Source organism: Chaetodon trifascialis, chromosome 16, assembly GCF_039877785.1.
Source record: "Chaetodon trifascialis isolate fChaTrf1 chromosome 16, fChaTrf1.hap1, whole genome shotgun sequence".
NCBI classification, from domain to species: domain Eukaryota; kingdom Metazoa; phylum Chordata; class Actinopteri; order Chaetodontiformes; family Chaetodontidae; genus Chaetodon; species Chaetodon trifascialis.
In genome coordinates, this window is record NC_092071.1 from 10,442,951 (window position 1) to 10,470,797 (window position 27,847).

Sequence of the window (27,847 nt, forward strand, 5' to 3'; positions counted from 1 at the left end):
GGTAGTTGTATATTTTGCTAAATACTAGTGAAATATGAGTATTTACTGCCCACTGACCATGCAAATGGACAAGTGAGATGCTGAAGCATCTCTGAAGCAAGTTTTAATGTAGCTAGGTTTTTTTTTTTTTTTTTTTTTTTTCTTAATGTAAGAATCCTTGTAGCAGGACCATCCAGCTACGTTAGCTTTGCAGCACAAGAAAAATATCTTAAACATTTAATATGCTTATTCCAATGGAAAATATCTTAAGAATAGACAGATATAATGGAGATAAATCATTTTTCATTTTTGGTCCCTTACAAATAGCTAAGTTAATGCTATTTTTCAGAGAAAGGGATGCTTAGCTAATCTTAGCTTTAGCTGTGTGATTTGAATGTAATGTTATTGATAATTGCTAGTTACAGGAGAGGCACAAATGGCTGGCCGAAGTAAGTTACAGCTACGTTCCTTGCAAAAGCATGATGTATATCACTATGACTTTTTCATAGTCACCTGTCAAGCCTACAAGAGGTGAGTGTTTGATACCTGGTTCATATATAAGCTAGTGTTCGTTTAAGCTTAATGATGTAAATTTACTCTAAGCTATAGGTGAAATATCAGAACACCAATGTCAGGTCACTTCAAGAATAATAAATTGTTGGCCACCTTCTGTGCTAAATTTCAGAGAACTGCCTTAGAAAGGGACTATTTGATAATCAAGTAGGAGCAAATTTTACTAGTGAGACATTAAATGTTAATAGTGATCTCAATTAACACATGAATTTATATTTCTTTTTATTAATTTAACTATTAGTTCATTTTACAGTTGTAGTTTTATATGTGCACAGCTCAGTGTGTTGTATGTGCTCTAAAAATTTTATGCAGAATATACATAAGGTATTCTGATAAATTATTGACCGATGCAATATAGCTTAAAGTATAAAGTGCCTTGTGTTTCACAGCTTCTGCACAAAGTTGACGCTAGAGCCCAACCGATAAACTGACTGGCCAATATTATCTTATTACAGATATACTGATATCATCATAGATGCTGGCTGATAAGAAAAGAGAAATTATAGTACAGAAATGTCAAAGGTATGTTTGAGGTAATTTGGAAACACTGTCAATATTACATAGCCTGCCACCAGAGATGACTGACAGATCTTGTGAGATCTAAGACGTATCAAATAGGTATGCACACTGTTGTTATCAAGCTGCATACAAATCTGTTTCATATTTTTCATGCAAAATATCCCATATCACTCTGCATTGATTAGTTTTATCCCCATGCATTAGTCCTCCCTATGCAGCTTTGATTGTTTACTTTTCTCCCAGTTGTTTGAAAAGGCACACACGTCTTGGCCAAGTGTTTTTATCCGTCAAAAGTGGGCTTTGTAGATGTGTCCAGTCTTGGCCATTAGATGAAGCAGTCAGAGAAAAGAGCTGTCCTCTGTAGTTCTGTCCCACAGCACTCTGCATATCCTTCTGGGCCTGCTGGACCGGCTTATTAGTGAGTTGTTGACCTGCAGCAGTTGTGAGGGCTCATGCTGGGTTTTTGGTTGTCCTGAGGGGTTATTGTGTTCATAAGTTTCAGAACCATTCGTGCCTGAGTCTGTACTTGCAGATGTGCAACAGGTTTGGCTCTTGTCTCGTGAGTGGTCATTACAGTGTTTGGTCAGGTGGTCTTGCTCAGTCCTCTCATTATGGTTGTCATGCGTGTTTTGCTGTTCATCTGTATGGCTGTCAGGTGTGCCATTTTGGTCTTGGCCCTGAGTGAGGTGACTTGACTCTGTTTGTATGTTTGTTTTGTCTGAATGTCGCATGGGGTCTGGGCTCTGTCTTTGTGAACAGTGGGTCTGTTCATGAGAATCAAGGGTCCTGTCCTGATTGTGGAAATGGTTTTGATGGTTGTGAGTCTGCCAGAAGGCTCTGCGAAGCTGCTCCAACTCAGATAGCATAGGTAGACCAATGTCCAGGTGCATCAGTAGGTTCTCCAGCCACTCCTCCAGCTTTGAAAAGGAAGGGCTAAAAGCGTAAAGACAAAGACTTATGATGAGAGGTTGTCAGGATTGGTTGAGAGGTTACTGTACTGTAGTCATGCATTAATAGGGTATTTGGCACTGTATTAATTTGTCTGTGAAATGCATTGCTGTGTCAGAAGTCACTGTTTGGGCAGCACACTGCATAAAAGCTGTATGTGTGCTCATACATCAGTTATGATACAGTAAACTTTGTACACTGTACATCAGCTAACCAGAAAATAACCTCAGGACTCTCTGACTGTACTGGTGAAGTTAAAAGATGAATTATGTTTTTTGTTGGACAATTTCCTTTACGACATTATACTACCACAGCACTTTGACACCATCAGGTGGAGCAGCTAATCCTGGAGTAAGTCATAAAGGACTGACTTACCCCAAAGTGTACAAATATCGCACTTTTTTAATGAGGTAGTTCTTGGTTAAATTTTAGTGGCTGTTGTTGTTTGCTTAACTGAGATTAACTGACTAATTAAAATGTGTTTTCGAAACAACATATAAAACAGAGATTCTTTATTTACAAATAGCTCATATTTTGTTTTATAGAAAGTTAGATCTGCAGTTGTATTGGATTTGTGCAATCATACCGTTTATCAGCGTCCATGTCACAGCAGAGGACAGCCAGTGGAAGGAAGGCTGAGGGGCATTGTGGAGTGTAGTACTGCTGCAGGAAACCATGTACATTTAGGCCGAAGTCATTTGTCCGGGGAAGGTAGTCAGGGTCGGCGTTCACTCTACCTATTATCTTAAGAGAGTGATCACATGCCTGATTAATTAACATTTCATTGACGTTTATACAGCATTGTAGCTTAAGAATTCCTACATTTTTTTTACATCACACCGTATCTTTTTAATTCTACAAACTCAAGTGCTTAATACTTAGTAATATTTTACCCTGCCTAGCTGTTCTTACCTCACATATCATGATACCAAAGGAAAAGATGTCCACCCGTTCATCATAGCTTTTCCCTGAGAGGTGCAGAGGAAAGATTGGAAAATGTGAACCACATCTTTACTGTCTTGTACTAACCCATGACAGAGATGATTTAGAGACTGGCAATCTCCTGCTATAAATGATAGCCCTGTACTGCGTGCACTCACCATGGATCATCTCAGGGGCCATCCAGTAGGGGTTTCCTACCACGGTGTACCGTTTTCTCCGGTCAGGCTTGCGGAGCTCTGTCAGCGGCCCCTTCGCAGGCCGTTCCATAGAGGATGTTCTGCCCTGATTCCTCTCCTCCATTACTAGCCTGGCTAGTCCAAAATCTGCTACCACTACAGACTGGTTCTAAATTAGAGAGAGAGAGGAGTTATGTTTATGTTGGTTATGTCTGTTTTTGTTAAAAGTGCAATATGTAGCATATGTGTTTCCCAAAAATATAGATCACATTTTCCTTAAATTGTAAGTCTTTTAGCATCCTTGAAGTCAGTTACATGTGTGACAAAGAAAAACTAACATTAAAAATACGCAGTTTTGAAAAGTTTGATTTTTGATGACATTCTAGCTTAAAAAAAAATAAAAAAGAAAAATACTGAGGCTGGCAATAGCTGGAAGATTTTCCTGTTTGTGAAAACTGAGAAATTTGAATTCCAATCCAGATGACTGCATTTTACACATTGGTCTTTGCCATTTAATAATAACAGATAAGAGATCTGCTAAACTTGGAACAGACCTGATTATTTTATCAACTTGGAATTGAGTCGAAAATGGAGCTGTCTATCAAATTGTTGTTTTTTTCATTCCACTCATTTCTGAAATGTAATGAAGTAATCAACATATTGATGTAACACTGCAGCACAGTGGGGGAATTATCATTTTTGATGTTGGTGCATCCTACAGTGAAGATATATGATGTTTGCTGATGCGTGTGATGGAATCATTTGTTTACCTCTCTGACCAGGCAGTTGTGTGAGTTTAGATCTCGATGGATAACATTCATGGAGTGTAGATAGGCCTGAGCAGGAGAGAGGTTATATACATTAGGGTGTGATGGGACCAGATTCAGAAATTATTTGGAATTTTAACCTTTTACTTTTAGTATACTGACCAGGAACACTCACCATTCCAGCTGCAATGTCTTTGGCATAACCCACTCTTATACTCCAGGGAAAACTCTTGTCCTACAACAGCAAGAACCAACATGCTGTGTCTGAGTACTCTTGACAGTACTCTTGACAGTACTCATGGAACAACATAATAACCTTTTTTAACTTACCATTTTTGTGATGGTCTCTCTGAGAGTTCCTCCCTGGATGTATTCAGAGACGAAGTTTATTCGTTTGTCTTTGTAAAATAGTCCAATGAACTTTAAAACATTAGGATGGTCCAGACAGCGCATCACCTTCACCTGTACAAATTGAGAGGAATTCTGTTCAATCAAATGCTGATGTCATTGTAGCAACATGAAAATACCTCAGTAAGACAGTCATGTAGTAACCCTCTTGATGGTGTAAGATTTAAACATTCCTGAACAAATTCATCTTTCGTACCAACTTAGTGAAGAGCATCCACCTTCCTTGACTTACTGTAGACCCCTCCCCCCATCTTCTAAATTAAGTGACAACCAGCGGGGTTGGTAGAAATTAAATTGCTGAGATTAATTCCCCGCTATTTACATTTTAAATCATAATGCCTTTCCTTCTCTGATGACCACTTACCTCTTTTAAGAAAGTCTTCTGTGTCTCTTCGTCAAACCTTATCAACTCTTTCATCACCATCACCTCCCCTGTCTCCTGGTGTGTTACCTTGACAGCAACATGTTAATCACAATGCTGATTAGGATGAATGAATTGACAACAACCGCAATATTGAAAGGGACAAAGTGATAGTGAAATTGATGAAAATTGTAGCTGCGGTACCTTAACAGCCTGTCCAAAGAAGCCCTTTCCGAGCACTTCCCCATGGATGAGGTCTGAAGGTCTGAAGATGCGATGAGTCCGATCTCCAGAGTCCACACGAAGAGACTCTGAGCGAACCATGTCTCTTCTTTGAGATAAAAGTGACAGTGCTCCAGGGGACAGAGGACACTTATCTATACTACAGCTGCGCCTGAGAAATAAAAAGAAAGACTTAGACGAAGAGAAAGAGAAGAGTAATGAATCGCAGCAAGCCGGGAGTCAGCACGTACAGAATGTGTCTGGATCGCATTCCCGTTGTTCCTTGGTGCTGAGATGGTGAGAGGCTCATTGTGATTGGCTCATCTGTCTCTTCCCCTGGACTTGGCTCTTCCTCCAGACTTGGGAGTTTGTGGGTTGAAGCAAGTTTCTCGCGTACACAAGGGTCAGGACAGCTGCTGTCATCCTGGGAATTGTTGGAGCGAAGGAGATCGTCAGGAGACTGCGGGTTGTGCTCAATGGTCAGCTGCAGTGGTCTGTTTGTGTCCTGGATCACACGGTTTATCTAGAGGAAAGGGTATGGACGTTACTACTTTTTCTGTCTTATTTGTTTAGTATTGTTTTTGTGCATGCCAGGAAGTGTATCTACATCTCACTTAGTTATGATATTATTGCTGAATTGCTAAATGGTTTGAGGCCTACCTCATCTGGGGAAATGTTGCGGACAGGAATGCCATTGACCTCCAGTACTCGGTCACCAGTGTGCACAGAGGGAAGCAGGTCACGGCTGAGGACAGCTGAGTCTAACCTGAGAGAGAATGGCAATGAGTGAATGGGTACAGGAATGAGGGGGTGAGACAGAAAACAAGCCAGGGGTGTTGGATCAGTGTTTGGGTTTAGACACAATGAGACTCACCCTGTGACAGTGACAAGAAGGCCTTTCTCTTGGCTGAGGTCAGTGGCTACAGTCAGGCCTCGTCGGCCTCCTGCACGGGGTGGTAAGGACACCAGTGCCACCATATGTGGACTCTTGGTAAGAGGAGAGGCTGGCCTCACAGTTGATTCTACACCTTGACAGAAACAATGGCCGCTATGGAATAGACAAATCAGGACATAAAAGAAAGGACACTCATCAGAAACAGAAATCTGTTTGACCAAAAATTCTACTTCATTCAGCTCACAACTTCCCTCATGCAGTTGTATTGATGAATTGTTTGTTTTTTTCAGTTTCTTCTTCAAACTTACCAGTAGAGCTTGGAGCGTTCGACGAGTGTGTAGGTGTCTCCATCTCCAATGAACATTTCACAGCTCATGCAAGTGAAGCATTCAGGGTGGTACTTCTGCTCTCCAGCAACCTGTTTAAACAGAGTGATAATAGACAGTGCAGAGGCCAAAAGAATAATTTTGGTTTTTACAAGATGACATTTCGTGGGGTCAGACTTTAGGGGCCACTCTGAATTATATCTCACTGCATTCCTGCATCAAGGCCTTGTAGTGTCAGGATGTTTTTAGAGGATATCCTCTTGTTTTGCAAGTTGAAAGAAAAGAGCATTTACTTTCATAGCAGGAGGAAAACAAGAGGCCGGAAGGCTTTGAATGTTTGAATAGACGGCGCAGCATGCTGTGATTCCATATTTCTTGTTGCAGTATTTGATCCTCCAGAGGTTATTGCCATACTTCCATCCGTGATATTACATAATGCACATATTTGATATTTGTATGACCGTCAGTCACTTCGAACAAATGGTGGCTTTGAACGATCAATATGGCAGCTATTTTTAAAGTAGCTCACCAGCTATCAATCAATTTGTTGCTGGCTGAGTTCAAAATGTTTTGGCAGAAAAACAGAGAGGAGAATTGTCTGCTAAGGTGACTTTGGCTCAGGACTGTTTGTTGGATCTGTTTGTTAGCTGTGATGTTGTGACTAATTATAATGAAATGTTAGCCAGCATTACGCAATAAGACCAGAGAGGAGGAACTGGTCAGGAAATTAGGCTTTCCTCTTATTAAGTCTAGAAGTTTATGTACAGTGAAGTTTGTGGCCTGCATAGACAAGAAGTGTTTGGTAAGAAACAGTTTTACTCGGCTGTTAAGTTACAGTATTTCCTTGAAGTGTCAGAGAGATAGCATAATCGACATAACACAAAATGAATGTGTGTTTGGTTGCTTTATGGTACAAAGTTTTAACCCTCCTTTTTGATTATCTACCTGTCCCTATCTTAAAAAATCAATGAGATTATTTCATAAAAATTCTTATTAAGTCTTATTGTGAAGCCCTAATTCAAGGTGCAATAGATGGACAGATCTGTTCTTCTTTTCAGTGATTATCATGTTACCATAATGAGTCCTGTTGTGATGGTCTCCCTGCAGCCATGGCAGTGCTCTCCATAACGGGCCCAGTAGTGCTTCTTACAGTAGAGCTGTCCTTCTCTTTCATAGTACCAGTGAGACAGGATACAGCCACATTCACAACACCTAAGGAAAGAGGGACACAGGGAGGAGACAGATGGGTGACATGGTGAGATGGCAGAAAGAGGAAACGAGAGAAGATGCAGATTTAGGTTTAGATTTAGGCTGTAAGACGATAGATGCTTCAGAGGTGTTTTCAAACAAAGTAATGTGAGACTAATCAGTGATGGAACACATGAGACTTAGGAGGAAAGTCGACCTGCTCCATCGTCACACATGGGATCAGGTAGAACACTTCCAGGTCAGTTGGACCATAAATATCATCTTCAGTTTAGCCTATTTTTAACACACAGTCGTATTCAGTGTACCTAATTCCTTCCCTGTCTTGTGATTCTGGACCATGTGTGATGCTTTTTATTAGTCACAAAGTTGAGACTGAGACATCAAGCTGCTGGTGATTCTCCAGCACAGGCCTGGAGGAAATAGTTATCTTCACTGCAGGGATGTTTTTGAAATGATGCACTATATTTTGAACTGCTGATATCACTGTGACTGAGAGCACAATCAGACTAATATTGCTTCTTACAAAAGGGCTACTCATGTAGCGTCACTGGTCAGTCACGTCTTCACAAAAACACTGTAACTTAGTGTTATTTTCCAGTGGGCACACCCACTCAAAGATTGCAAGAAAAGAAGAAATAAAGTGCAAACATTACGACAGTTGGCACTTGTTCCGTAAATGTGGTGCAGCATGTTGATTTTCAGTACTTTAAAATCTACTAACAGAAGCTTCCTGTGGCATCCCAACTTGAACTGAATGTAAAATGGTACTTTTGTACAAAAAAAACCTGCTTCCTTATCTCTCCAACACTACAACCGGAGTGGGAGGTGACTTCCTGGACAGAGTACAGCTCCATGTTTCCTCTCAACTGTAAATGCCATGCTGTTCTTACAATAGGGAATGAAAAGGTTGCCTTACTATTGAGAATGAAGCCATTGGGGAGGAAAAGACTCAGATTTCTCCAATGTAAAAGACACTTAATGACAGCATTTGACTGTGATCAACCATATTATTATACTTTTTTTATTATAAAAATGTTATAAAATGTTAATTGTGCCATCAGTGCAGTCTTAAATCTTCACAGTTCAAAGTGATAACAAGCATCACCCTACTTCTTTTACATTTTGGTATTAATCAGTCGTTGCTGGGGGTTTTGGGGATTTGTATTGTGCTTGCCAAAGATTGCTTCAATGTCAATAGTGTGACAACTGTGCCAGGAATTTCCTCTCCGTCTTCTCTTTATTCCAAAGAAATGTTGCTGTTGTTGGTAATTTAAGACACATCAGTTCTTGTGACTATGTCTGCTGGAGAACTGTTAGAGATCTATTAGACCTGACTGTCATTCGTTACTGAAGAAATAATTACAGTAAGTAATAAAACCATCAAACAGCTGCAGGTTTATTTTAGACCTCCTGTCTTTGTTATTGTGCTGCTGGCAACGGATGTAGAACCTTCCAGCTCAACATCTGCGATTCCACCTAAACATCTGGTTGTAGGAAAACCCTGGCATCAGCCCAGACGTTCATCCAGAGAATTCATTCTCTCTCCGTTTCCTACTGCTACCCAACTCCTCACATTTTCTTATTTTCCACCTGAAAATATTTGCCACATCTGGCTCGTGCTGCATTTTACTCTTATTTTTAGCCATTTATAAACCTTGTCTCTGTTCTAAGAGCTGTTGTCAACAAAAGTGGAGCTGTGGACACACCAGCATCTGCTGTACATAAAGCAAACATGCTATGATGTCAGGACGTTAACCTTGGTCAAATGTTAAGAATCTGATGACGTATTCTCCTGCCATGGTTTCCTCCCTGTTCTGTCTGTGTTGCCCTTCTGGATTTCCTTTAGAAGACAGTAGATCTTAAAAAGGAACTTGCTTTTGATCTAATTATATTGTGTGGATGTTACAGGGATACTGCCTCAATGGTGTTTTGTACATAGTTTAAGTGTGTGCATTTGTACTTTATTCTGTTTTTGTGTTTTGATATAGACCTGAGGAAGAGACGTTGTTGATGAGGTAAAACAACTAAAAAAAAGATAACAAACATAAACACCTTAGTTATAGCTAGTACTGTAGACTTCTTGGACACCTGGCAAGGCAACAACTTTACCTGTTATTGTTATACTTTTATACGCTACTCATAAGCATACTCATAGTTGATGTGAAAGTAGAGAGAATTAGATTACTCGTGTATCTGTTTGTTACTGCAAAGAGGAAGTACTGCAGACGTTGAGCTATATTTTCTCCTTCTCTTACTTTCGTTCACTCTTTGGTACTCTTTCCTTTCTGTCTCTTAGACATACACATTTCACCAATTAATAACAGTAGCTCTTACCGTCCTTTCATTCCTCTCCGAAACCTCTGGTCCCGTCGCGACATTCTGCCCTCTCAGTTCACCGATGGACAACTGTCACTCAGGAAGAATCAGTGAAGCCAGAAGCTCGTTTGCTGCGTGTGTTCATGAGCAGATCGTACATGTATTCTGCTGTGACTTTTAGCAGGCGTTGGCTTTTTTCTCTCCCTCTCTCAGTCCGTGCACTCAGAGGCTTCCTGTGCATATGCGTTCCCCCTCTAATGTGCAGAGTAGCTGTGTGAGAAAAAAGTGACCCACTGACACCAGCTGGCCAGTCTCCCTCTGCTGGCTACTGAGAAACAGACCGATCCCAGTATAGAAGTAATGCTCCACCGTCCCTCTCCTGTTACGCTCAGTATGTAGACCTCTGCAAGATACAGTTACACTCCTCTGCAGAGTCCACACTGTACGGGGGAGTTAAGCCTAGAGAGTCTAAAATATGAAGCTACATAGACTTAAGATACGTGTGTGTTTTTCTCACAAGCGATTTGAGCAGGGGTTTAGGAATGAGCTCTGTTCCCATCAGCACAGGCATAATCTCTTTATGAATGCCCCAATTACTGCACTGTCCTGACCCCACAGTAAAGCCCTCTATTCATCACACACAAGAAACAAAGAGGGAGAATTCAGTTAAAGTTCAAGAATGGGGAACAGCTCAAATCGAGGAAGAGTAAACCATTGATGCTGTTCAGTATGAAGTTAAGATATGCACGGACTATCCTTGTGAGTGTGACTCTGCTGCAGTGTATTTAGCTTGAAGAGCAAAAGACACCAAAGCGGCCACCAAAGAGCCATGAGCAATGTCAGAAGCATAGCACTGTAGGGTATCTGGTATTTGTTGTTTCAAGCTAAATTTCTACAATTAATCATTAGGTTTATAGCTACAGACTGTACTTAACAGTAGCAGTGTGCCATGTCCGCAGATGCATTTTTTCATTGCACAGAGCACGTCAGGAAAACTAAAAGACAGAAACAGGTGCGTGTGTTAATGTGTGTGGAGGGGGTGCTTCTATCATCAGACTGACAGAGTGATGAAAACAAACCATTTTTCTGATGGGACAACTTGTATTATACTATATGTGATTCTGTTACAGCATGATCTGTTCTCTTCTTATTTGTTTGGATTTAGGATTTACCGATTGAGTCATTGCTTACACATCTGCTGCTCTACACAATATGGTAAGTATTGTTGTTAACCATGTCGTATAATATGCTGTAATGTGAACTTGGTCAGTATGTGCCTTGATATGAGTCAGCGTGAAGACAATGCTTTACTTCTGCTACTACTTTTTTAGCCTGCTCAGGCAGTACGTTGTTGTTTCCTTTGTCTCATTTCAGCCTAACCTGTGGTTGTCAGAATACCACAGCAGATTAACACAGTAAAACCAACATCTGCCTCTGAATGTGTAGCTTCCTTCTCTCGCCTTGTGCCATAAACCCTCCCAGTGGTTTCACAATTTATGCATGTGCAGCATAGTCAATAATGCTAGCTCTAGCTTTAGCTTTAACTCTAGCTTTACAATGAAAATGAACTGAAACAACTGTCATTTCTTTATTTCAGAGAGCATTGTCTGAAAGTGTACAAAAGTGCATCATTTTCTTCATAGGCCACACAAAGAACACAGATGTTAAAAAAATACGTTGAGCTACACGATAGAGACGCAAGCGTAAGCTCTGATGCAAGATGGCATTCAATTTTTTATCCACATGACGTCAGCACACATTCAAGGACGATGTAGAAAACAGAGCAATTATCTTAATCATAGTAGTACACAAGTTTAAAAACTGTTAAAACTCACACACACAAATAACTCACATATTAATACTGTATTAATGCACTTGAATTCATAAAATGAGGATAAATAGATAAAGCGCATAGCTTCTTCTGCTTTTTGTCAGCATAATTTAAAAAGACTAGCAAATGGGAACAGTTTTCCAACAGTGTTAAAGGAGGTACATCAAAAAAAGAAAAACACAGTAATCAATGCTCCTCAGATGTAATTTAAATGCACGATCATGTATTCTAATCATTTTACCTCTCATTTTAGTTTGAATGCTGTCCTCAGCAGCAAATGAGAAAGCCAAATCTATAAGCCACACCATGATATCATAACAAATACGTCCTAATAAGGAAAAAAAATATGCGTGTTAACCAAACGTTTACACTAATACCAATTAGTATTACGTAGCTATAAAACAGTGCCCTTAATGTTGCAAATGGAGTGGAAGAATCTCACGAGTGTTAACAGCTGAGGACCTTCAGCCTCAACTTGTTGATACTGCTGAGGGTCTTTAAACTGAAAACAGACTGCTTGTCAGGGATCGATAATGACTAGTCAAAACACCGCACCATAAAAAAGTGCACTTGGAGTCCCTTTTGTTCCCCCAAAATAGCAGCCGTCTGTGTCCTTGTCCAAGTGTTTGCACTGATATTAAAGCTAAACAGTGAATGAATATAACATTACACGCTGCAGATCGAAGGCCTTGGAGTATTTTTTTCAAAAATTTGTGCCAGCATGCAGACAGGTCTGAAGGAGCTGCCCTGAGGGTGTCCTTAGTATCAGTCTTCACACAGATACAGGTGATACTTGAACAGCAACACAAATTATGTCACAACAATAAACACAAAGAGTATTATAGTACAGCTTTGCCTCACAATTTAAGAAGAAATCTTGATTCTTTATCTCAATGGTTCTCAGCCTGGTTATCAGGAGTCACAAGGTGTTTAATGGGGTAAAAAGATACTATCATAAGAAAATGTATCCCCATATAGACTTCCTCTAAACTTGTGCTTTTCTTGTGAAATGGTGAGTATTTTCAATTCTTTTACCAAAGCCAAATCGCTGAATTATCTGTGAAACAACATGACAATGATACATTTCACGGCTCTGCATAGCAGCCTGAAACAGAGGCATCACCTGGCTTTAAGGAATCATCCCAAACAGGTTGAGAACCACTGCTCTTTTTGAAAGACATCCTTATATAAAACCTAAGAAAATGAACGTGTAACATGTGGAGTGTGTTGAAGCCTTAGCTTCAATGGCAGGGAAGACATTTACAATCTGGGATCATGCAATAGCACCACTGTTGTTTTAATGAGGTCACTTCCTGTCTGTTGGTCTCTCACTTCCTCCTTCGGCCACAGTATTTACCCTGACAGCCAGCACCTAAATGCCAGAATAGAGAATATTATTCTTCGCTTGACATACACCATACATATGTATGGCTAAAAATAACACTGTCAAACATGTCAAGCTTGTTAGACATGAAGACGCAAGTCCCCTTGATCCCTTGATTAAATGAAAAAATTGTAATGTAATGTAATGTAAAATGCTATGTTTATAAAAGGCTAGTAAATCTAACAAGCATCATAGTGACATTATTATTATTAGAAGTTATTCATTTACCAAACCACCACATAGTTCCTGTATTTGTGGCTGTAAGACTATGTGACAATTCTTGAATATACCAGTTCTCTGGAAACCATTTCTGTACCAGAGTTAATTCAGAGAAAAGGGTAGTAAACGATCAAAAGTTCACGTAACTTCTCAGGAACAAAGTGAATGTTAATCCTCATACAGTGCAGCTTGGCAAGTGTGCCAGTATGCTAACTGTTTGTCTTTGTGAACTTAATCTGATTAGTTAAGTCGTTGCTCAGCAGAACAATCATTCAACATTCATTAAATGTTGCAACACTTGAAGTCAGAAGAACTCATGATTGGGAGCTCTGGAATGGGTCTGGATGATGACTACAAATATTTCATTAACTGGATTTCACAAAATTCCATTATATTGTTTTACAGTGTGTATATATACACTTGTAAAACAATACGGTGTGTATGATTCTTACCTCTGAAGCCCCCAGCTCCCAGTAAGGCCTGCATGGCTGCATATTTGGCTGCCTTCTGTGCACTAGCTAAAAAACATGAACATAAAAAGCAAAGTTATTCTACAGATAATATGTACAGGCCCTTAGGCTCTCTACAATAATACCCAGCACTAGAGACTATGAAAATATACACAACTTATTTTTTTCCAAAACAAAATCATCATTGCGTGTATAGTATGGACAGTATATTTATGTATTCATGCTGGACATATGAGTGAAGAGACTGAGGCTCTAATTAGAGCATGCTTATGTCAGAGGAGTTTTCTTACATTTTTGTCCAGCCCCAGTATATCCTAGAAAGCAATAACAGGGAAGACACAGTCATAATAAACAATAGATAATCTGTACAATGGTCTCAGTTTCCCAATTTGTTATATAAGCAATGACATGAATGAAAAAATAGCAAAATAAATATTCACTGTGCAAGGCCAAAAACTCAGGATAAAAGCTTTTTCTTTTTCCGGCTTTGTGTGCATGTAAGCATGTGTGTAGATCCCTTTTTGGGTTTCATGTGTCATTTTAGGTGTCATTTAGTGTCAAAAAATGGCGAAAGTGAATGTGTGATCAAGTGTTTCTGCCTCACCTGTGCCGCCTCCACCAGCCACCCCGCCATAGCCAGGGCCAACACCCCCTGCTGGAACAAAGGACACATTACAGCCTGCATCACTTTCACAATGCACTTCTCTGATGAGACTGGTACCAGCGGACAGGTTGGCAAGGTTTTTACTTTGTAGTGGTCTGAATGTTGTGAATGCATTTGTTTTCAAACCTCAAAAGGTAAAAGTGCAAATGTTTTTCACTCTTTCTTAATTGTTCTGTGTTGTATCAGTGCTCCATGTAAACTGACCTGGCAAACCACCAACTCCACCTCCTAGCCCCTGACCCGTTCCTGCAACACCTCCCGCCCCAGCTGTTCCTCCTGCTACACTACCTGGACAGGTAAGTGAGTACAGATGTGTAGAAAGATAGAAGAAGATAACTATGAATTACAGTATACCACTGGCAGAGAGAAGACTTTGCTTGTTTAGATTTTTGATGTTCGACACACTTATTGTTGTGCTTACCTACACCTAAAGTATCTAATTTTTAGTCACCTATTTCCATTATAAATAAGAAACTCGCCTGGGCCCCCGATGATGCCTCCTGTTCCTGCACCAGGAAGCACTCCTCCTCCACCACCTGATGAACAAAGGTGGGATTAAAGTAAAATGTTCAGCTCATTTTTCACATACTGTATGTCTTCCAAATGTTCTAATGGCATTTTTCAGAAAAATGAGGAGAAAATGAACTTTGAAACTGGTCACTGCATCACACTATCTTGCGAGATCTAGAGCAAGCATGTTAAACAAGCTGCAAAATAAGGCGCAAACATTACATTTCTACTGTATCTAGTGTTGTATTATTTTGACATGGACAAATTCGGAGACAAGTGTATAACATTTCATACTCTCGGTACAGCTTGAAATGCAATCTTACAGCATGTTTGGTGCAGCATTCACCTGTGTGTGATGGAATGTATTATGGATCTCTTCAGCAACTCAAACATTCAGTGTTGTCCACACTATCAAGACATTTACTTTGTATCACCTAGACAACGGTATCACCAGGATCTACTATGCCAGCCGTAAAGCCTTGGTGTCAAAATTTGCTTGAAAATGCCGCCTTATGGCCAAAATCCAGCGACAGTATGAACTTGCCTCATAGTTAACATAACCTTTTAATTAAATATTAATCCGTAGAAAATTTTACCTGGTCTGTAGCCAGTTCCACCCAACGACGAGCCATAACCTGATTTAGGAGGCTTCCTTTTCGCAAGTGCTTGGCCACCGGGTCCGTATCCACCCACACCACCAGGTCGAAAACCCCCTGGCCCAGATCCAGCACCTCCTGGGCCATAACCACCAGTTCCAGCAGCTCCTGGGCCATAACCACCAGTTCCAGCAGCTCCTGGGCCATAACCGCCAGGTCCAACACCTCCAGGCCCATAACCTAAAGGCCCTGTTCCAGTTCCAGTTGGACCATATCCTCCTGGGCCATAACCACCAGGTCCAGCTCCAACTCCACCAGGACCACCTCCTGGGCCATAGCCACCAGGTCCAGCTCCAACTCCACCAGGACCACCTCCTGGGCCATAGCCACCAGGTCCCGCTCCAACTCTACCAGAACCACCTCCTAATCCATACCCAGCTCCTCCATAACCTGGAAAAAAGGATGGGAAAGAGTACAATGAAAACATGTTTTCTTATAACATCAAAATCAAGTCTCAATCAGTATAATGAGTATTTGTATGTCATCTGCCGTATAGTTTAACTTGAATGATTTTTACTTACCAGATTTAGATGGTTTTCTTTTTCCTAATCCTTGGCCCCCTGGTCCAAAGCCTCCAGTGCCAGCCCCACTTGGTCCCACTCCACCTATTCCTGTGCCAGCACCACCTGGTCCAAAGCCTCCTGTTCCTGTGCCAGCACCACCTGGTCTGAAGCCACTTGTTCCTGCACCAGCACCACCTGGTCCGACGCCTCCTGTTCCTGTGCCAGCACCACCTGGTCCGAAGCCACCTGGTCTGAAGCCACCTGTTCCTACGCCGGCAAGACCAGGTCCGACGCCTCCTGTTCCTGTGCCAGCAGCTCCTGGTCCAAAGCCACCGATTCCTGTGCCGGCACCACCTGGTCCAAAGCCACCTGTTCCTGTGCCAACACCACCTGGCCCAAAACCACCAGGCCCATATCTGCCAGGTCCAGTACCTGTTCCACCAGATCCAAGTCCTGCTCCTAGAGAAAAGACATGGGTTTAAAATAACCCTAACCTGGCGTGTTAAGCTCTGCCATGTTGTGCTCTACTTTGAGCTTTTATACTTCCTGCATAACTTATAAGTTGTCATTTGGAGTTTTATCACACTTCTGCACCTGCTTTGGAGTAGGAGTCTTTTAACTGGCTCAATTCATCATGACGCAGCACAACATAATTATCCACGTAGCATCATTGCATTTCAAGCAACAGAATTGCTCCAAAGCACCACCATCAATAATGATTAGCTAGATATGGTATGTTATCATCTACAAAGAAAGAAACAAACATGAAACATTCTGTTCATTTCAAAGGTGTTAAAGTAATAGAATGAGGACGTTTCTCACCTTGCCCATAGCCAGCTCCACCCAGTGATCCATAGCCTGTTAAAAAGAGTTTCTGACCTGGATTATCTTATCATAATACGATATAATAAAACAAAACAAAATATATTTTTGTCATTAGGGTTAAAATACATGACCGTTATACCTGATTTAGGTGGCTTTCTTGTCCCCAGTCCTTGACCTCCAGCAGCATAAACACCTGGACTGGTTCCTGCTCCACCAGGTCCATAGCTGCCTGGTCCTGTGCCAGCACCACCTGGTCCAAAACCACCTGGCCCGGTTCCAACACCACCCAGTCCTGTCCCGGCAGTGCTAGGCCCATATCCGCCTGGTCCAGTGCCAGCAGGTCCATAACTACCAGCCCCAGGACCACCAGGCCCAAAGCTACCTGGTCCAAAACCTCCTGGACCAGAACCAACTCCACCTGGTCCAGTCCCATAGACACCAGGTCCAGCCCCAGTACCACCAATTCCTGCTCCATAACCTAAAAACAAATACTGGTTCAGTTTCGGTTCTCTGCACAAATGCTGATATATTTGTGTTTATGCTGTATCTGTTAGTGCTTATCCTACTTTTTGGTGGTTTAGCACTGCCGGTACCCAGTCCTAGACCTGTGCCATATCTTGAACCTGTATAACAGACCATATGAAATACTCAGTTAAGCAATATTTACGTTGCATTCCATGTCAATCAAAATTAAATTTAATTATTAAAATTGAGTTTATTTTCTTAGAGGTAAACTTACCACCAGGACCTACACCACCACCATATCCCCCCAGTCCACCACTGACACCACCAGGGCCTGCTCCTACTGTTCTTCCCACTCCTCCACCTAAACCTCCGGTTCCACCTCCGAGGGTCCCAGCACCCCCGGGACCACCACCAGTGCCTCTGCTTCCAGTCTTGCCTCCAAAACCTCCAGGTCCAGCTCCATATCCACCAGGGCCAGCACCATAGCCACCTGGGCCAGCCCCGTAACCTCCAGGTCCTGCCCCATAACCTCCAGGACCAGTACCATAACCACCAGGACCAGCTCCATAACTGCCAGGTCCAATCCCACCCTGGCCAGCTGCTCCAAGAGTCCCATATACTAATAGAAAGATAGAAACATTAAATGTATCATGTAGCTTCTTTCATCACTGAAGCCAAAATAAATCATTGTTAAAGACAGAAGAATGTAGTTGACAGTTTAAAGAACCTTTGCCTGGTTTTCCTCCTCCCTGTCCAACTCCAGCACCGGTCGGGTAACGTATGCCTGACAGGGAAAGAAAGATGTACTGTATATACTGTTTCGATATGTTTCTGTCATCTGTTTGCTTACTTAGACGGTTAGTGTTAGCATTACCTCCACCTGGTAAAACTCCAGCTCCACCAGCACCGTAGCCTATGATGGAGAATATGTGAAACTTACAAATAAGAAATCTTTGTGTCATTATGATAGAGACAAGTAGGTTTGGGAAGAATACACAAACATTTCAGAGAACAAAACATGGTAGCCACTCACTTTTTCCAGGTTTAAGGGCTCCTGTTCCAACTCCACCAGGCCCACCAGACCCAGGTCCCAAACCTGCACCACCAGGGCCTCCACCAACTCCTCCTGGACCTCCTCCAACTACCCCGGGACCACCTCCAACTCCTCCTGGACCTCCTCCAACTACCCCGGGACCACCTCCAACTCCTCCTGGACCTCCTCCAACTGCTCCAGTGCCTCCTCCTGCCACCCCACCTACTCCACCAAGTCCACCACTTGCGGCTCCTGCCACAGTCCCATCAGGTCCATATGCTACATTAAAAAAAAATAGTGATGTTATAGATAATGTTTCTCAGTGAATAGAAATTTATGATCCTACATTTTCTGTTACAGACTGCATGCTCATCATGCCTGGTGGCTAGGTTGGAAGTTTGATACACAGTGGTGGATATTAGGTAGGGATGGATATCTAATACAGTCAGATGGCGAAAGTGTCACCTTTAGGAGGTTTTGCCGTTCCTCCAACTGCACCAGCTGCACCTCCTGGTCCAACTCCAGTTCCAGAAGCAGGACTGTCTCCTCTTCCCACTCCTGTTATGCTACCTGAAACACCTCCTGCTGCTCCTGCACTGGTAGGAAGCCCTGCTACTCCTCCCAGTCCTCCAACTGTACCACCTCTCTCTCCATCAGGACCTCCCTCTCCGTCTCCTTCACCTGGCGTGTCACCTCTGGGGACACCTGCAGACAGAGCACAGAACACCAGACCTGTATTTTAGGTTAGAATTAAAATTGGAACCAAGTACAAAGTCCTTGGTTCACCATTACTGAGAAAAAACCTTGTGAGTATTCTTTATTTGGATCACCATTACCTTACACAAAGTGACTGTTAGTATTCCAGGGGTCCACACAAAAACAGTAACAAACCTGGAGAGACCACTCCCCAGTGTGTGATTTGCAAACCTGTTGAAACTTTTGTCACCTTTTGTTCTACATCTTCACAGAATAATCTCTTCTGAAACCTAATGGATAGCGTCAGACTGATGGAAGCTTTGACAAATTGGTCGTTAAATGGAGAAAGACAGCATTTAATTGCTGACCTGAATGTATAATTGGAGGCTGATGCTTACCACTCATTGGGGGTCTTACAGTATTTTACTTGTAAATTGGATTTTATTTTATTCACCTGGGGGTTTGAGAGGCTTAGCTCCAGGCAGTGTCCCACGTGAGAGATCACCACCAGAACCTGCAAAATGAATGTGAAAAAAAACAAAAAAACATCAGGGAATGTATTATATACAAACATCTGCCCCAGCTGTTTGAAACAAGAGCAGAAATACTGAAAAAATTATTCATTACTGATGGATGTTTACGTACCGCTTGGTTGTACAGCCCCACCACCAACTGTAAGGATAGAAATATGGATTATCTTGGTCAAACATCAATCAGAAACAGTTTTAGAATACATTTTCAAAGCTAAACACTCTTCAAATATGTTTGTAGCAAGCTCCAGTCAGCTAGTGTCAGTCTGCCATGCAGTATTCTGTGGTGCCAGTTTTGTGATTGGATGTGTGAAAAACACTCTCGGGTACTGGTAAAGCGGTGACAGCTGTGAAAGCATTCAAATTGAGGAATAATGTGATCTGCATCAAAATTAAAAGCATTTGTGATAGCGTGATGGATACAACTGTATCATATTAGGCAGTTTTGTGTTTAAATTATGCTCATGATTCCGCAAACTCCACAGCCATTTATTGTATCATAAGCTCTATTAATCTCACATAAGAAACTTCGCAGTGCTCAGCATACTTTATGTCAACTTACCAGGGGCAGCTCCTGTGGAACCTGCAGAATATGAGATGCCATCAGACAAGAGGATCTTATGGCCTTTCAGTTTTGATTTGCAAATATACACATATCCCAAATGTTTAATGTTTTTAAGACCACTCCAAATATTTAGCCCCTTCAGCTTTTAGCAAAATACCAGTAGTGTCTGAGCTAGCTAGCTGAAGTGTCTGTAATCACACTGTCCAAATGCTTTATACATATAAATTATTAACCCATGTTAGAAATCTTTAATAGCATTAGTGTAAAAGTGAAATTTTATTTGAGTGGTTAAGTCTTTCCACTTCCAAAATGCATTTTGAAGCTCATAATCTAAAGTTGGCAAGCAAGTATTTGGCAACCAATTAAGAGTGAGGTCTATCAAAAAGAGTAATTCAAAACTCTTATGCACTAAATTTAGTTATTGAATGAAATTTGTAAACTAAGTAAGTAAATGAGTGAAAGCAGAAAGTGCTTTATATATGGCCACATGATGGCACTGTTCACACCAAAATCCAAGAAATGCTGATCCTTTCCACCAAATTTAATTGAAACCTGCATAATGGTTTTTGGGATGACCAGCTGACTAACAGGCATGCAAAGAAAGAAAGAAACATGACCTAAAAAGTGACACAGCTACAGATGCACTCTGTCAGAAATAGATGAACATGCACTGGTTGCAGACAAACATGCATAAAGTCTGGGCAAACATCACTGACCTGGAACTTCTGTCCCATTGAGTGCTGTTTTATAAAGGTAATTTAAAAAACATTATAGTGGGAGACAAAACAGCTGAAACAACAACTGGAGGACTAAATTGAGAGATTTCAGGCAGCAAAGTTTTTCCACCATTGTACATTTTCACTTTACTACTTCTAAAAAACTTGTGAATGAATTAGCTGTAGAATGAATCATTAACACATTAGCTTGCATTAATATGCATTTTGTATTTGTAGTATAGATGACCAAAATACCTGGTTTTGCTCCAATGATGGGGATTCCTGTTCCACCCAGGCCATCTCCATCACCTCCTGCACCCACTGGTCTGCCAGCTACACCAGTACCTCCTGTTTTAATATTAGTGCAGCAGCTTTTTCACATGTGGACACTTTTTTTTATGGTACAATGTTGAAGAAAGACGTGTACATGTGTAAGAGTAATACGTTTTCCTTTTTTTCATCAAATCATATTTTAACATTTTAGTGTTTTGTTCTTCGGTGTCACATTATTTCATCCTTGGACCTGATTTTTTTGTTTGTGTTGTTTGTGATGATTGTTATTATCTATGCACAAAATCTGTGCAATTTCAAGGTAAGAAAAGACAGTTTTCAGTTCCAGCAAGTTTAAACACACCTTCTCCTGCAGAACTTCCAGACCCCTCTATCACACTGCCATCACCTGGAATAAGGGCAAAATATTAAAAAGACTGAGATTTGGAAATAGCACTGTATGTGAAGGGATATGGTGATCAGATAGGATGATCCCTTTGGAAGCTAAAAAACAGTATACAGTTGTATCAAGTTGTAATAAAAAGGAGGTGTGACAAAAGCATCTAATATCCTGAAAAATGGTGCCAAATGCAGGGGTTTTGGTAAGTGTGTGAACTGAATAAATCAAAGACAATAACAAAATCCTTTTTCGATAAGCTACTTTTCTGTTTCCTCTTCCTCTAATTTGGACACTCACCTCCATCACTGTCTTTTCCATCCTTGTTAGACATATTTTATATTGAAACTAATGTACTGGGAACCCTATGAGTACATGTATTGTGGTAATATGTGACAAGAAATGTGTTTTTGTCACCAGCTGCTTTGTTAACACTGTACAAATACCTTCTGATGCTGGAGCTGGTGTTCCTCCTGTGGCTCCAAGTCCCTCACCTGATCCATCAGACGTAGATTATCACACAAAGAGGGTCTAATTAATGATAGATAATTAATTGTAACCCAAATGTGTATTCTTAATCCTCAAAACAGAAGCTTACCAGTGGGTCCAGCTGTTGACCCTGCACCTCTGCCTGTGCTGGTGCCATTCCCTGAAGGACCAGTCCCGGTCCCTGTACCAGGTCCTGTAGTGCCAGTTCCTGTACCTGCCCCTGCAGTGTCAGTCCCTGTGCCAGCTCCTGGAGTACCAGACCCTGTTCCTACCCCAGGTACCACTCCACCAGGTTTCCCTACAGCATATTAAAGAGATTATCTGGTGAAGTAATAAATATATTAACAGATCTGTTCCTCAGTTCAAACAGCTGTATGATATACACATTATACTGTACTTGACACAGGATCTTGATACCTTACCATACTTTGCAGCTTTAGATCCAGCTGTACCATAGCCTGAAGATCACAACAGATAAGATGTGGTATAAGTACTGACCACTCAGAATGTGATAAAAAACGGTGATCAAAATTTGCAGATGAGTCTCAAACTACTACAATAAAACGAACGACAGCAATATTGCCATTCCAATATCTTGCTATATTACTATTTAACTTTGCTTTTCGACTGTATTTCTGTTCCCGTAGGTGTAACCAGATCATTTGTTTGAGTTTTAGTCCAGGTGTAGTGACAGGGACCTGTTACTGTAATTCCTGCTAACCACCAATAGAGGTCAATAAAGGAATAGGTCATTCTTAAATGTGATTTTGACTTTTAACATGTTTCAGATCTAAACGTTGACAAAACATGTTACAACACAGACAATACTGAAAACCAACCTAGACCTCCAGCGCCAGTCCCAAAACCTCCTGGTCCATAACCGACTGTAAAATGACACATGATAACAAAACAAGGTGTAAGAAAATCCATCAGAATTAGATAGATAGATAGATAGATAGATAGATAGATAGATAGATAGATAGATAGATAGATAGATAGATAGATAGATAGATAGATAGATAGATAGATAGATAAACAAAATACCAGAAAGCAGAAAAAAAAATCTGTGCTAATAAGAAAATCATTTTTTTCTCTCAGCTTGCAGTTTTTACAACTCACCACCTCGCCCTGCTCCACCTCCAAGTACCCCACCAGCACCTGTTCCACCTTGACCTACACCAGGATCATATGAAAATAAGTGAGCTTTGACTTGATTTTGAATGAAACATCCACCATCATGTTTTTAATAAAAAATTATGTTTTAATACCATATTTAGCAGGTTTTGATCCAGCTCCATAGCCTGTAAGTGACACATTCCATTTAGTTCTGGCAAGCTTAGTTTGAGCTTGGCAAAATTGATATTGGACAAAATTGAAATGCCCCCTCAACCTGTTCCATATCCAGCCCCTGGTCCTGTACCATAGCCTCCACCTGGTCCGTAACCAGCTCCAGGCCCAAAACCACCAGGCCCAAAACCACCAGGCCCATAACCACCAGGTCCATATCCTGTCCATTTGTGAGAAACTCCACAGAATTAAAAGACGTGCACACCACAAAAGGAGTTCATATAAAGGCGTTGGTTAAGTAATATTTTGATGTGCTCACATTCAATATGTTTCATTCAGTACTGTAATTCTAGTAAGGTTATTACAGCCGCAGGCTGCTGGTGTTAAAAATCAACTTATCAACATTACATTAAAAATGACCATTAAAGATTGACAACCACAAAATGGAACAGCAAGAGGCTGGTAGTGTAACTAATTAGCTACTGAAATTAAATATTTAGTCATATACATGTGCATAGTACAGTGTGTTCAATGATCTTTAATAATCTGCTTCTGTTTGTTTCATACGGTTTCTGAGGAACTATGAGAATTTAGTCCTGTTCATACCTCCAGCACCGCCTGGTCCAAAGCCACCTGGTCCACCGCCTGTTCCAACACCAGAACCAGGTATCCCACCGGTCCCCAGTCCAGCTCCAGGTCCACCACCAGTTGTTACTCCAACACCTCGTCCCGGGACTCCTCCTCCTACTCCAAGCCCAGAACTAGGCCCACCTCCACCACCAAGTCCTCCAGCACCCAGGGCACCTCCTGGTAGACCTGCAGAGAGCAGCATTTTATCAGAAAATATAAACCAACCCGAGAGTGCTTAGAGCCCGCGGTATTCTACCAACAAACATCAGGTCATTTTCATGGCAGACATTGTATATCAAAACACAATTGGATATTATATGCATTTAATGATAGTTTTGTTTGTTGATACAAATGCATGAAATCACAGATTTACTGTAAAGACCACGAGACCATAAATCTACATTTATGAAATGTTTTTTTAAAGTTGTTTCTTACCATATTTGCGGGCTTTTGCACGAGCATAACCTGCAAAATGCAGACACATGAAGATCATTTCAGAGAACTATATTAGCCAATGGAGCTGTATGAATTCAGACATGCCTCCTTATTTAAATGTATCTTTATCTTTCATCCTACCTTCAGGTCCATAGCCAGCACCACCAGGGCCAACTCCACCTGGTCCATAACCTGTACCAGCACCACCGGGGCCAACTCCACCTGGTCCAAAGCCAGTACCAGCACCACCTGGTCTAACTCCTCCAGGTCCATAGCCTGTACCAGCAGCACCAGGTCCAAGTCCACCTGGTCCAAAACCAGTACCAGCACCACCTGGTCCAACTCCTCCTGGTCCATAGCCTGTACCAGCAGCACCAGGTCCAAGTCCACCTGGTCCAAAACCAGTACCAGCACCACCTGGTCCAACTCCTCCTGGTCCATAGCCCGTACCAGCACCCCCTGGTCCAACTCCTCCAGGTCCATAGCCCGTACCAGCACCACCTGGTCCAACTCCTCCTGGTCCATAGCCTGTACCAGCACCACCTGGTCCAACTCCTCCTGGTCCATAACCCATACCAGCAACACCAGGTCCAACTCCACCTGGTCCAAAGCCAGCACCAGCACCACCAGGCCTGATTCCAGGACTTGTTCCTGTGCCTCCAAGTGCTCCACTTAACATGCCTATATAGAGAAGAACAGTTGTTTTATTTGTTCTGATATTCTGTGCATGCAATTATACAATAACAACACAGTTGTGTATAGACTTTATGTCACATAACTATTCTTACCATATTTCCGAGCTTTGGCACTGGCATCATACCCTGAAATATAATGTATAATATAGTAGTAATACATTTGTCCTTGCTAATGCAGTGAAATCTGTGGAATTACTATATGATGTATTTCCAAAGCCTTAAATTTGCTGATTCATAATTACCTCCAGGTCCTGTTCCTGTTCCTCCTAATCCTGTACCAGTTCTACCTGGACCATAACCAGCTCCTCCAGGGCCAGTACCAGCACCACCAGGACCATAACCAAGACCACCTGAACCAGTGCTGGCACCACCTGGACCAAAACCATAGCCACCACCTGTCCCAATCCCAGTGGTAGGTCCCCCTCCTGTGCCGGGACCAACTCCAGCTCCTCCACCTGGTATTCCCCTTCCAAGGCCTCCAGCTACACCAGTGCCTGTACCGCCCAGCTGACCTGAAGAGATTGAAGGCATTTTTCAGTGTTTCTCAGCTCTAGACTATATGAGGTTGTTAAATGCACACACGACATATTCAGCATGTTATTTTGGTATTTTACAAAAATGTGCAAATGTGTCTCACCATATTTCCGTGCTTTGGCTGAGCCAGGACCATAACCTATGACACAAAACAATGTCCAAGTAAATAGTTACTGACACACAAAGTGACTTGTGCAGATTTACTGAAAGAAATCTGATTTCATATGTAAAAGGATATTGATTGATTTTATTGATGATATTTGTTGAAAATATTCCAAGAATGGTAAATCACAGTCTATGAAAAAGTCCGTGATGGGGACATCCCCCACTTGGGTCCTCCACAAAAGACCTGAAAAAGGTGCACTACCACAGATTTACCTAATCCAGGTCCGCCTCCTGTTCCAACTCCACCTCCAAATCCAGGTACAGCTCCAGGTCCACCACCTGTTCCAACTCCACCTCCAAATCCAGGTCCACCACCTGTTCCAACACCACCTCCAAATCCAGGTCCACCACCTGTTCCAACTCCACCTCCAAATCCAGGTCCACCACCTGTTCCAACTCCGCCTCCGAATCCAGGCCCACCTCCCGTACCAACTCCACCTCCGAATCCAGGCCCACCTCCTGTTCCAACTCCACCTCCAAATCCAGGTCCACCTCCTGTTCCTCCTCCAGGGAGTCTTCCAGGCCCAACCCCCAAAGCACCCCCTTGACCAAGTGCACCTCCTCCAGCTCCAGCTCCTCCTGGTCAAGAAAACAAACAGGTGAGCTTACAAAAATGTCACTGCAGAGTATTTAATAAGTGGATGATGTGAATGTGTCATGCTAGTTATTTTTACAGCACGTTAAATTATTTTGTAACCATCATGTGTTGAACATGAGGTAGACACCGCACTCTGTCTTTACCATATTTAGCGGCAGCTTTGGCTGGATTCTTCTTAGATTTGCCTGCCCCTGTAATTATAAGAATAAATTATATTGTACTCTTTGGGCTTTCTTCCTTTACACTTATTATTGTCACCCTGTACATGCAGCTCCACAGTTTATGGCATCACTGGTTCTTGCGCACCTGATTTTGGTGATATTAGAGGGTAACCACGGAAAACGCCAGGCAACTGCTGTCCACGACCATCTGAGATGAGAAATACAGTGCAGAGATGCTCATTCTGTGAAATACTGAATTTCAGACTATTAGTGTTATCTTATTTTTGGACTTCATGACACTTACTCCCAGCTCCTCCTGGGCCAGCACCTCCCTGGCCGAGCACTCCAGCTCCTGCAAGGAACAAGGCAAAAATGCTACTTTTAGGCATGTGTGCCTCACCAAGATGTTATTTTCCAATATTCACATTAACACACCAGTCTGAGGCCCAACTCCAGATCCTGTGGCCACTCCAGGGAGAACACCACGGCCTCCAAAACCTAGCCAGGGAAGATGAGAAGACAGACAAATTTGTCTTAAAGCTGATGTAAAAACACTGAATCTCTCACAATGATACTGTATACATGTTTTTTTATTTTTTGCTATTTGTTTCTTGTGTTAAACATACCTTGGCCTGGTACAAATCCACCTTGATAGAGTCCAGGCACCCCAACTCCTGTGTGAAAACAGACGGAAATTCAAAACAGTGCACCAAAAAATTCTGTGTTTGTGGTCAATCATAAACCAATTAACTCATCTGATGTTGGAAATCCTTTAATAGCAGTGGTTGTCTTCTTTGGGAGTTTACCTGGAACTTGTTTCGATGCTTTACCACCGCTCTTTCCTCCAGGTCCTGCCCCAGTAGTACCAGTCTGTGGCAGCATTGGAACTGAAACAGGAATGAGGTAAAAACAAATGAGACTTGCACACAGAACTGAAATCGCAAAGCAATAAACAAGACACATAAGAATGAATATTTAATACTTGAAATAAGCATTTCCCCTGGAAATGCAATGTAGGTTATTGTTTTAATTTAAATGACTTTCAATCGTTTGTGCTTTTAATGTTCTCCATTTTAGAATACATATATGTATATGTTGCTCTGTATGGTATCGAATATACAATGAATCATATTATCTACCTCCTCCGGCAGCTCCTCCAGGTCCAACTCCTACACCACCAGGCCCAACCCCTGCACCACCAGGGCCAACACCTGTACCACCTGGCCCAAATCCAGCACCACCAGGACCAAATCCAGCACCGCCAGGTCCAACTCCTACACCGCCAGGTCCAACTCCGACACCACCAGGTCCAACTCCTGCACCACCAGGACCGAATCCTGTTCCACCAGGCCCAACCCCTGCACCACCAGGCCCAAATCCTGTTCCTCCAGGCCCAACCCCTGCACCACCAGGCCCAAATCCGACACCACCAGGCCCAACTCCTGCTCCACCAGGACCAAATCCTGTTCCACCTGGCC

The 27,847-nt window shown here is 42.0% G+C and overlaps 4 protein-coding genes across 5 annotated transcripts in view; 1 reads left to right on the forward strand and 3 right to left on the reverse strand.

Annotated features, from left to right (window-relative positions):
* Positions 1 to 144: 144 nt before the first annotated feature.
* On the reverse strand, positions 145 to 10,137 carry LOC139344449 (LIM domain kinase 1-like). Of its 2 annotated transcripts, none has more exons than XM_070982632.1 (15): positions 9,660 to 10,137; positions 7,190 to 7,328; positions 6,099 to 6,208; positions 5,770 to 5,943; positions 5,556 to 5,661; positions 5,147 to 5,418; positions 4,878 to 5,067; positions 4,677 to 4,763; positions 4,235 to 4,366; positions 4,080 to 4,139; positions 3,908 to 3,973; positions 3,120 to 3,306; positions 2,932 to 2,987; positions 2,606 to 2,763; positions 145 to 2,004 (listed from the first exon to the last, which is right to left on the reverse strand). In XM_070982632.1, the coding sequence occupies exons 1-15, from the start codon at positions 9,701 to 9,703 to the stop codon at positions 1,410 to 1,412; spliced, it is 2,376 nt and encodes a 791-aa protein (XP_070838733.1). In that variant the 5' UTR covers positions 9,704 to 10,137; the 3' UTR covers positions 145 to 1,409. The 2 variants fall into 2 exon arrangements, with proteins under 2 accessions (XP_070838733.1, XP_070838734.1); XM_070982633.1 differs by having other exon boundaries at positions 1,266 to 2,004; positions 4,677 to 4,751.
* A 2,636-nt stretch (positions 10,138 to 12,773) lies between these two features.
* On the reverse strand, positions 12,774 to 16,394 carry LOC139345009 (spidroin-2-like). The gene is made up of 8 exons (XM_070983456.1): positions 16,373 to 16,394; positions 15,897 to 16,331; positions 15,316 to 15,765; positions 14,685 to 14,745; positions 14,414 to 14,493; positions 13,836 to 13,859; positions 13,528 to 13,593; positions 12,774 to 12,844 (listed from the first exon to the last, which is right to left on the reverse strand). The coding sequence occupies exons 1-8, from the start codon at positions 16,392 to 16,394 to the stop codon at positions 12,801 to 12,803; spliced, it is 1,182 nt and encodes a 393-aa protein (XP_070839557.1). The 3' UTR covers positions 12,774 to 12,800.
* A 7,265-nt stretch (positions 16,395 to 23,659) lies between these two features.
* Positions 23,660 to 25,130, forward strand: LOC139345010 (uncharacterized). The gene is made up of 3 exons (XM_070983457.1): positions 23,660 to 23,673; positions 23,764 to 23,955; positions 24,358 to 25,130. The coding sequence occupies exons 1-3, from the start codon at positions 23,660 to 23,662 to the stop codon at positions 24,890 to 24,892; spliced, it is 741 nt and encodes a 246-aa protein (XP_070839558.1). The 3' UTR covers positions 24,893 to 25,130.
* Positions 25,131 to 25,553: 423 nt separating this feature from the next.
* The window catches only part of mettl27 (methyltransferase like 27), a 115,049-nt gene continuing 112,755 nt past the window's right edge, over positions 25,554 to 27,847 (reverse strand). Inside the window, exon 7 of the mRNA XM_070982608.1 lies at positions 25,554 to 25,566. The gene's annotated coding sequence lies outside the window, so the exon portion shown is untranslated. The remainder of the gene's footprint in view (positions 25,567 to 27,847) is intronic.

Excerpts from the sequence above, each read along its gene's own strand:
- LOC139344449 (XM_070982632.1), bottom strand. The coding sequence starts at position 9,703 with ATGTCGCGACGGGACCAGAGGTTTCGGAGAGGAATGAAAGGACG. Across the intron at positions 5,068-5,146 it reads ATGCGATCCAGACACATTCT|GCGCAGCTGTAGTATAGATA; the intron begins GTACGTGCTGAC and ends TTTATTTCTCAG. Across the intron at positions 3,307-3,907 it reads ACAACTGCCTGGTCAGAGAG|AACCAGTCTGTAGTGGTAGC; the intron begins GTAAACAAATGA and ends TCTCTAATTTAG.
- LOC139345009 (XM_070983456.1), bottom strand. The coding sequence starts at position 16,394 with ATGGCAGAGCTTAACACGCCAG. Across the intron at positions 14,746-15,315 it reads TGGAACTGGCTACAGACCAG|GTGGTGGAGGAGGAGTGCTT; the intron begins GTAAAATTTTCT and ends TTTGTTCATCAG. Across the intron at positions 13,594-13,835 it reads TACTGGGGCTGGACAAAAAT|CTAGTGCACAGAAGGCAGCC; the intron begins GTAAGAAAACTC and ends CATGTTTTTTAG.
- LOC139345010 (XM_070983457.1), top strand. Across the intron at positions 23,956-24,357 it reads TCCTCCAGCACCCAGGGCAC|CTTCAGGTCCATAGCCAGCA; the intron begins CTCCTGGTAGAC and ends CTTTCATCCTAC.